At 46.8% G+C, this 10,394-nt stretch overlaps 1 protein-coding gene across 1 annotated transcript in view; it reads right to left on the minus strand.

Annotated features, from left to right (window-relative positions):
- Positions 1 to 7,813, minus strand: part of PRPS2 (phosphoribosyl pyrophosphate synthetase 2) — a 47,060-nt gene extending 39,247 nt beyond the window's left edge. Inside the window, exon 1 of the mRNA XM_007951631.2 lies at positions 7,692 to 7,813. Within this exon, the coding sequence (XP_007949822.1) occupies positions 7,692 to 7,813 (122 nt within the window). The remainder of the gene's footprint in view (positions 1 to 7,691) is intronic.
- Positions 7,814 to 10,394: the final 2,581 nt, after the last annotated feature.

A 10,394-nucleotide genomic window follows, 5' to 3' on the forward strand; every position in this document is an offset into this window, starting at 1 on the left:
GGTGGTCAATGTCATGAGACAAAGTGTATGTGAACTGCTGTATGGAAAGTGAATTTGCTCTGTAAATTTTTTCACCCAAATTACTATTAAAAAAAAAAAAAAAAGAATCCACCAGCTCTGAACCTAACGTTGCTGAGCCCCCATCTAGCTCTGGATTTCTTGTTATGTGAGTAAATAAACCACTATTTGCTGAATGAGCTACCATTAGCCAAGCTCTCATGGCATAGTGGCTAAGGCATCTGGCTGCTAACCAGAAGGTCAGCAATTCAAACCCACCAGCTGGGAAACCTGATGGGGGTCACTATGAGTTGGAATTGACTCCATGGCGGTGAGTTGGGTCTTTTGAGTTTGGATGGGGCAAAAGTCTAAGTGCTTGGCTACTAACTGAAAGGCTGGCGGCCCTAAGCCACCCAAAGGTGTTTCGAAAGAAAGGCCTGATTTCCTTCCAAAAGGTCAGAGCCATGAAAACTCTAAGGAACACAATTCTACTGACACACATGGGGTCACCATAAGTTGTTGGAACTGACTTGGTGGCAACTAGAATTGGAACTGGAAAGCCAATTATTCAGTTGTTGTAGCCAAAAGCATTCCTAAGCAAGTGGTTCCTAACATGCATGCACATGCAAGCACACACACACACAAACACACCACAAATGAAGGGGTCTAACTTTTCTCCTCCAACACCTTATGTGAAACCATTACTGCTCTATTTAAACTTAGCATTAAGAAAAAATGAGTGCCTCAGCCTCAAAATTCTAGAATGAGTACTCAGAGTGAGGGTTCAGGAAAGGGACTTCGCCCATATCACAGTCCCACAAGGTAAGCAGTACCTCACCTAACCATACCCCCCAGACCCATGCAAAGCCCAGAGGGGCTCCCCAAGGAGCAGAGGAACCACACCAAGGGGGAGGGAGCGGGACATAGGAATCCCCTTGAGATAAATGAGTAGTAGGTTTGGACAAGAGGGCACCCGCGCAGAATGTTGTTGTTATGTGCCATCGAGTCGGACCCGACTCATCGTGACCCCTCCTTGGGTTTCCAAGGCAATATCACTATGGAAGTAGATTGCCCAATCTTCTTTCCAAGGAGTGGCTGGTGGGTTTGAACTGCCAGCCTCCTGGTTAACAGTTAAGTGCCTTAGGCACTATGCTACCAGAGCTCCATGCAGAATGGTGGCCCCTAAATAAGCAAGCTCCACCTCAGGCACTCTGGCTTGGGAAGAGGGAGGGGACAGCAGGAAGGACAAGGAAGCTGCTCGTGGCCAGGAGCCCTGGAAAGCCAGGAGCTCTCAGTCACCCCAGTGGGGAGAAGACCTTCACTCAGGACTGATGAACACCTCTCTCCTCAGGGAGCTGGGAGGGGGGTCAGTGTTCTCCCTAAAAGCCCAGCGCTGGTCCATCTGTCCCAGGGGAAGAGAAGCTGAATGGAGCCCTGTGTTCAGACAGGTTCTCAGGATAATCAACTTTCCCAGAGAACATGGTCGTTCTGCTCTATGGCTTGCTTTGAAAGGCAAATGTATTCCAATGATTATTAGGGACAGTTTGAGCATAACGTGAATTCTGCATTGGCTGTGTGTGTGCAACCTCCCAGCCTGAGATGAGAATGCAGACAACCGCCCCCAGCAGAACAAGGTGCTGAGAAACAAAGCCACACCCATGCACATCTGATGTGACAATGTTCCACAGGACTTCAGATAACCCTCCTATGACCTCACAACCCTGCCCTGCTGCAGGCTCTCCCAAGGTCCACTCCCCAAGCAAGCTGCAAGTCTTCAAGGTAAAGTACTGTATCTGTTGCATAATCTATGTACTTTAAAACATTTAACAGATGTAAAGCGTTTACCACATTCATTACATTCCTACCTTTTTAAAAAAAAAAAAAAAACATCACTGAGTAAGTTTTGGAGTGTTGTGCTCCAATCCTACTTTTCCCATAAAAATCCATTGCCTGTCAAGTCGATTCTGACACATAACGACCCTTTAGGACAGAGCAGAACTGCTCCATAGAGTTTTCAAGGCTGTCAGTCGTCACAGAAATAGACTGCCTCATCCTTCTCCCAGAGTAGCAGGTGGGTTTGAACTTCTGATTTTTCAGTTAGCAGTCAAGTACTTAACCACTGTTGTTGTTATGTGCCATCGAGTTGTCTGGACTCATAGCGACCCCTCCTTGGGTTTCCGAGGTGGTATCAGTACAGAAATAGATTGCCCAACCTTCCTTTCGAGGAGTGGCTGGTGGGTTTGAACCACCAGCCTTCCGGTTAGCAGTTAAGTGCCTTAGCCACTATGCTACCAGAGCTCCTACTTAACCACTAGGCTTTTTATTTATTTGCTATGAGTCAGAATCCACTCAACAGCAATGTTTTTTTTTTTTTTCTCATAAGCTCTATCTGTGTTTTGTTTTTTCTTCTTTTTTTGCACAATTTTACATAGTGATTTTTAGGAACATATATCACATTACAGCAGAACTGACTGAACATGAAAGAAGGCTTCTTCCTCCTCCCAGAACCAAAAGCCAGTTACACTCAATATAAATGCTTTTATTAAAACCAAACCAAACAAAACCCATTGCCATCGAGTCGAGTCCGACTCACAGCAACCCCTCCTTGGGTTTCCGAGGCTGTATCACTACAGACGAAGACTGCCCAACCTTCCTTCCGAGAAGTGGCTGGTGGGTTTGAACCACCAGCCTTCTGGTTAGCAGTCAAATGCCTTAGGCACTATGCTACCAGAGCTCCTTAACTGTTTTATTAAGAGAGTTAATTCTAGCCAAAGAAATTTAAAAAACCAAATCTACATTAGGGCCACAATCTGGTCACACACCTGAAGTAAATAAGCTTATGAGTCACAAATCCACTCAAAAGCACCTAACAGTGACAACATACTCAACTTAAAGGAGATCCTTAGAAGGGAAAAATGAAGTTTTTCAAGCTGACGAGTTCTGAAAGTGACTTTGTGTAACATTCAGCCCTGTTCTTTGCTACAGTTGGAAACTGTATGACGCCAACCTCAGGAGGATGGACAGGGAGTTCTCTATGTTGTCTCCTACTTCAAGCTCTCAAGAACTCGATGTGATTCCTCTGTGAATATCACATCAACTGTGGGATGAAGTTGACTTGAAAACCACAGTATTAAATGGCTCAGGGAGCCAAAAACTTGTTTTTCTTTGGCCCATGACCTAAGAATGGTGTGGTAGGCAGATAATGACCCCATAAATAGGACTACAAGGAGCCTTGGTGATGCAGTGATTCAAACCCACCAGCTGTTCCTCAAGAGAAAAATTAAATAGTCTGCTTTCATAAGATTGACAGCCTTGGAAACCCTATGGAGCAGTTCTACTCTGTTCTACAGGGTCCCTAGGAGCCAGGATCAACTCCATCACAAAGGGTTTGGTTTTGGTTTTGTAAAGAGGTCCACATCCTAATCCCTAGAACCTGTGAATATGATGTTCGTTTACATGGCAAAGGGGCACTGAGGCTGCTAATCAGCTGGCCTTAAAGCAAGGAGCTGACTGTGGATTTTCTGGGTAGGCCAATATCATCCCAAGGGCCTCAGAAGTGGAAGAGGGCAGCAGACGAGCCGGAGGGAGATGTGAGTATGGAAGGATGGTCTACGAGATGCTGACTTTGAAGGAGGAGGAAGGAGCCATGAGTCAAGGCATGTGGGTATCTTCCAGCAGCTGTGAAAAGCAAGGAAATGCAGACCTGCTGACCCACATGGGATTTCTTACAGTTTAGAACTGTATGATAATAAGCTTGTGTTGCCTTTAACCAGCAAGTTTGAGGTAATTTGTTATGACAGCGATAGAAAAGTAATACAAAATGATCTCAACATTTTTAAAGGCAAAAGGAAGAAGAGTAGCAACTGAAACCACATGGCCTGCCTGGTCTCAAATATTTACCACCTGGCTCTTTACAGAAAAGGTGTGCCAACCCTGCTCTAGTTTATGACTATTTATCCAGAAATTATACTCTGTGGTCTCTTTTTCCTCAGGAGTATCAGTCAGCTGTATATGACTAGCAGTCAGGGAGGACAGAGGGTCCATCACTGGGGCAGTATCTTTTTCCAAAGCTATTCCTGCTTCTATACTCATGAAGATGGTCAAGTCCGATCTTTATTCTAAAAACTGAATATAAGGTAGATCCCTACTGATCCCCAAACAAGAAGGTTGAAGATTTAATCGACTCAACAATGAATGGGTGTGGTTGTTAAAAGATGGCCACACACCCTTTAGCATTTTTCCCATCAAGAAGTGGGGTCTATGTCCCTTCCCCTTGAATCTGAGAGGGCTGCTTGACCAATAGAATGTGACAGAAACAATAATGTGCCAACCTCTGGGCCCAGGCCTTAAGACTGGCAGCTCTGGCTTCCTGTCTTTTAGAACACTTGCTCTTTAGAACTCAGCTTCCATGTTTTAAGGGAGCTCAAGCAGTCCCAAGTAGAGATCATGGGAAGGGTAAGTGAGGTTCCTAGTCAAGCTCCCAAGCAACATAGTGCCAACCCGAGTGAGATTGCTTGGCAGTGGAGCTTTCAGCCCCAGTTAGCTGTTTCAGGGGCAGAAATGAGCCTTCCACTGCTATGATTCTTGTTAGGTGCCACTGAATCGATTCCGACTAAGCAAAATAAATGGTTGTTGTTTTCAGCTGTTCTGTTCTGGGGTGGTTTGTTGCACTGCACTAGATAACCAGAACTTTGGGTCTTGCAGGTCTTAATGACTGCCAGAATGTTAACTGACCATGGTAAAAAGTTACAATGGAGAATTTCAGATGCCATCATCAATGCTGTCCTAGGAAGTCATCGTTGGATTTGGGTAGTCTATGGTGAAGCTGGGGCAGACATCTCCCTGGATATCTGAAACGACTTTGAAGTGAGAAGACAAAATCATGAAGCTGTGTCTGATTAGTTAGCATTTTAAAAGTGTGGAATGACCAAAAAACCATAAGCAGTTGCCACTAAGTCAACCCTGAGTCATGGTGACCCCAGGTACATCACAGTAGAGCCCTGGTCCAAAGGGTTTTCAAAGATGTGACTTTTCGGAACCAGACCACCAGGCCTTTCTTTTGAGGCCCTCTGGGTGGGTTAGAACCACTAACCTTTCAGTTAATAGCCGAGTGCTTAACCATCTGTGCCATACAGATACAGGAAACCATTTTTCTGGTCCTAGCTCAGGGAGATTTGGGAAGAGGTCCCTTATGTGAACTCAATTTCCTCTTCCTTTCACCCTGTTTCTCTTCTCTAGGACCGCACAGTCCAAACCAGTCCACCAGCACAGCACCTGACACTGAGAACACTGTTTGTATAATCAACCTCTGTACCTGTGCACTTCAGTGGAAGAGAAAAGCCAGAAGTCAACCTTTTCTTAGTCTGCATGTAGAAAACACACAATGTAGCTGTATGAGCAATTGCCAGCCATCAGGCTGAGTGGTTTGGAGCCCTCCTCCTTTATCATTATCAAGTCCCAGTTATAATACTCAAAACCAAATAAATGTGAGTCTGCTTTATACTTGTTTAAAGAAACATCTAAACATTCATACGTCAACGTCTGAGTGAATTCCACCCACCAGTGCATACAGTTTTTTTTTTTTTTTTTAGCAGAAACCCAACATTGACTTAGCAATAGATTGTGCTATAATGAGATAACAAGGAAGGGCACGATACTTGCTTCCAAAACCCACGTGATACAGAAATTCCTCCTTACTATTTACCACACTACCTCCTGAATAAAAGCGATTTCCCCCTTTTTCTCCTGTTCTTGGAATGATGCAAACAGTTAGGCACTTGGCTAATAACCGAAAGTTTGGCAGCTCGAAGCCACCCAGAGCCACCTCAAAAGAAAGGCCTGCAGATCCACTTCCGAAAGGCTTCAGTCATGAAAAGAGTTCTACTGTGCACCATTCTCCTCATGGGCCACTGGTTTGGTGTTCTAATTTCTCCCATTCTCAGAGCTATTGAAACTTGACTGGCATTGGCAAAATACTGCCACATTCAAGCCCGGTTCTCTCTCCCGGGTCTCGGACCATCCTCCAGGACCTCTGTATCAAACACTACAAACCTCTATGTACTCTCCCCGCAGCAATACCACCTACCAGTTTCTTCACTTATCATCGGAGTCTTCCAACTGTAATCTACCACTTCAAAGAAGTCACAAAGGATTCCTGTAGTCTGAAAAGCAGACTCATGACATCACACCCGACCACCTTCATCAAACAGGTTAAGGGAACTTCTCGACATCAAAGACAATTTTATCTAACCCAAGGTCACAAAGATTTTATAGTTTTAGATTTTCCATTTAGGTTTAGAATGTTTCAAGGTCCTTTTTGTAAATGCTGGAAAGGATGGGTGGATGTTTCTCTCTCTTTTTTTTTTTTTTTTTTGACATATGGATGTCTAATTGTTCCGGCACCATTTGTTGGAAATGCTCATTGAACTGGATGTTTGCCAAACATCACAATTATCGGTAACTGGGTACAAGGAGAGGAAAAAACACCAACCTGAAAGCTGTCAAAGGACTGTGCAGACTCAGGCAGGTGGCAAAGGAGCCCCAGGCCCAGCTTCCGAGCAGAGCCACCACCTGACAGTACTGAGTAGAGGCAACCACTTCTTGTGGCCTTCAGAAACGGATACAAATAACCCTCAAACCATGTGCTTGCTACTGAACACAGGGCTGTTGGGTGCCGCTGAGTCAATTCCGACTCAGAGCAATCCCATGTGATGAGGACAACTACCCCGTAGCATTTTCTTGTCTGTAATCTTCACAGGAGCAGATCACCAGGGGAAAAGAATGCCTTAAAACAAACTCACTGCCATAGTGTGGATTCTGACTCATAGCGACCCCCTCCTCGGGTTTCCAAGGCTGTAATATTTCCTTTGCAGAGCAGCGGTGGTTCGAACCACCTACCTTTTGGTTAGAAGCCAAGTGCTTTAACCATTCATTACACCACCAGAGCACCCTTAATGGGCGCCTATGGCAATTAATTTTAAATTGTTGAATGATCTCTTACAGCTGGGATGGAAACTGCGATGGCGAAGAGGAAACTGCTCACTAGCCCCCCCCCCCACCACCACCAGAGTCCAGGGCACGCGCTCTACCTGCCATACTTTTACAAACGCCTTAGCCAGGCCTTTCTTCCACAGCGTTCGAGCCGTCAACCTTCCGGTTAGCAGCTGAGCCACCTGGACGCCTGCGAAACACAAGCAGTGTCCCAGATCCTCAAAGAATCTACAAGCCCACCATCTTTGGGAAGGATAAGTCCGAGAGGCTGCACAGGGGAAGCTGGCACGTGCGCCCCGGTGTTCTCACACTCTGAAACCAGCGCTCAAGCACACTCTCCCATGTACACAGTGGTTTCCACACCGGCTGCGCATTAGACACCCAGGAAGCTTTAAAAACGCGGGTCCCCAGCCCCAAGTCAGCACCAGTGAGGGCAAGCCGGGCAAGTGGCGTCGGGAAGCTCCTGAGGTGCGCACAGGGTCCAGCCTGCGGAGAGAACTCCCTGGACAGCCGACCCGGGGTCCCTCGGCCCGCACCCTGCGCGCCTCCTCTCTTCCCGCCCTTCCAGGCTGGGGTGCGCGGCTGGGGGACCTGGACCCGGCGACGGCCGGAGCGGCCGGGGAGCAGAGTGCTCTAGGTCGGGGCTGCTGTCCCGCCCGGCAGGGGAAGCGCGGGGGGCGGCGGTCCCTCCCGACTGGGCCCACCTGGTCTCCTGGTTGCTGAACTTCTTGGTGACCACCTTGCCCAGCTCCAGGCCCAGCCGGTCGGCCACGCGCTGGGACAGGTCTTGGTGCGAAGAGCCGCTGAAGAGCACGATGTTGGGCATGGCGGGGCTGCGGAGCGCGCGGTGGCAGTGGAGACGGTGACGGTGACGCGGGCGGGAAAGCGCGGTGGCGGACCCGGAGGAGGAGCTGGAAGAAGAGCGCAGCGGGAAGGAGGTAAAACCGGAGGAGGAGCTGGAGGGGGAGGGAGGAGCGAGAAAGCGCTTCGGGACCGGAAGGAGCTGGAGGAGGAGCTGAAGGGGAGGAAAGAGCCGGAGGGGAGGGAGGAGTGAGACTACGCATCAGGAACGGGAGGAGCCGGGGGAGGAGCCAGAGGGGAGGGAGCAGTGAGAGAACGGGAAGAGAGGGAGGGGGAGGAGGAGCTGGCGAAGAGGAGGAGGAGTTGGAGGGCAAGAGGGAGGTGCTGGAGAGGGAAAAGAGCTGGAGAGTGGGGAGCTGGAAGGGATGGGGGACTGTGGGGGAGGAGGAGCTGGAGGATGGGAGAGAAGAGGAACTGGGAGGAGAGAGAGAGAGGAGGAGGAGCTGCTTGAACACTAAAGGCGGGACATTGTGACACCCTGAGTGGTCCTGAAACACATAGGTACCCTTGCTTGTGGCAGGGGTGGGGGGTCTTCAGAAGCACCTGAGATTCCCTTGGGAGTGGGAAGCATGCTCTGCCTGATCTTGACCTTTCTGACCTGCCTCACCAGGGAGTGCAAAGGAACAGGATTAACTGGGGCGCATAGGGAGGGAAAGAGGCAACGGAGGTGCCTCACAGCCAGGACAGACACTCAACACTGAGCACCCCAAACCTAGTGCTGGCTACTGGTGTTCAACTATAGCAAGAGTCAGCAAGCTACGGACCCGACCAATCACGGTTTTTGTATGAACATTTGTTTTTAAGATGAACATTTGTAAAGGATGCACTGCCTTTGAATCCCAATTAAGAGAAATGTTATCTTCCCCAAAAACAATTTCTTCTCTTTAGATGTTTATTTTACAATGTACTCAATTATCATTATTGTTACTATCTTTTGGATTTTGTCAATAAAAACATTGTAGACATTTTTCTCTCTTCTTGTACAAACTAAAAACCCAACAAGATGTGTTGAGTCGCCTCTGACTCCTGGCAACCCCAGGTGCATCAGAGTGGAACTGTGCTCAGTTGGGTTTTTAATGGCTGAGTTTTCAGAAGGAGATCGCCAGGCCTTTCTTTCCAGGCCCCTCTCAGTGGTCTGGAACCTCCAACCTCTTAGTAGCCAAGCACATTAACCATTGCGCCAGGGATTTGTTGTTGTTATGTGCCATCCAGTTGGACCCGACTCATAGCGACCCCTCCTTGGGTTTCTGAGGCAGTATCACTACGGAAGTAGATTGCTCCATCTTCTTTTCAAGGGCCAATAAATTTACTCAGCAAATACTTAGACCTCTTACTATATAGGGAGCTCTGGTGGCATAGTACCTAAGGCATTTGACTGCTAACCAGAAGGCTGCCAGTTCAAACCCACCAGCCACTCCTCAGAAGGTAGACTGGGCGATCTACTTCTGTAGAGATACCGCTGGAAAACCCAAAGAACTTGCCTGAATGATGCGGGAGTACAAGATATGAAACTGTCAACAAACTCAAATTAGTGTTTTCCCATTGCATCCCTATCCATAGGTCAATGAAGACAGTCAACAATGGATATACCTCATCATTTTGATTTCCTGCATTAACTTTTTTTCCTAATTTTTATTTATTTTGTTTTTGGGAATATACACAGCAAAACATACTCCAGTCCAACAGTTGTTTCTATACATACAATTCAATGCAATTGATGATATTCTTCGAGTTGTGCATCCATTCTCACCCTCCTTTCCTGAGTTGATCCTCCCTCATTAACATAAACTCACTGCCCCCTAAGGTTCCTTATTTTTGGACTTGCTGTTGTCAATAGGATCCCATAGAGATAGATCTTAAAAGCATGATGCTCAAAGCAGACTTTTTTTTTTTTACTAGTTAAACTATTGTTTGGTCTTTAACATGACTTCAGGGGATATTTTTTGGTTTCAGGTTTAAAGATTATCTCTGGGCAATTGTTTCAAGAGTCCCTCCACCTTCCAGGGACTCCAGAAATCTGGAGTCCATGAGAATTTAATATTTTCTTCTACATTTCCTCCTTTTGATCAGGATTCTTCTCAGGAGTCTTTGATCAAAATGTTCAGTAATGGGCAAGAGCCAGTTCTTCTGATGTAATGGCAAAGGAGGCAGGTGTTCCTGGAGGCAACTGGCCACATGTTCCAGATCTTCTTCCTATTCCTAACTCTCCTTCTTCCTCTGTTGTTCCAGGTGAATGGAGACCAATTGTTGTGCCTTGGATGGCCAATTGCAAGCTTTTAAGACCCCAGGCACTAGTCATGGAACTAGGAAGACAGAAACACTAAACATGTTATTAGGCCAATTGACTGGGATGTCACGTGAAAGCATGACCCTACACCTCCAAAACAAGGAACCAAACCTCATGAGGTGTTTGGTTGTATGTAGGCAACCTCAGAAGTTATTTTTGAAAAATTATTATTATTATTTGTCTTTATTATAAATATACCTATTACACAGATTTTGCCAATTCAACTTTTTACAGGTGTACAACTTATTGACAGCAAATA

This window comes from Orycteropus afer, unplaced genomic scaffold (assembly GCF_000298275.1).
Source record: "Orycteropus afer afer isolate SDZICR_OR568_19922 unplaced genomic scaffold, OryAfe1.0 scaffold00304, whole genome shotgun sequence".
NCBI classification, from domain to species: domain Eukaryota; kingdom Metazoa; phylum Chordata; class Mammalia; order Tubulidentata; family Orycteropodidae; genus Orycteropus; species Orycteropus afer.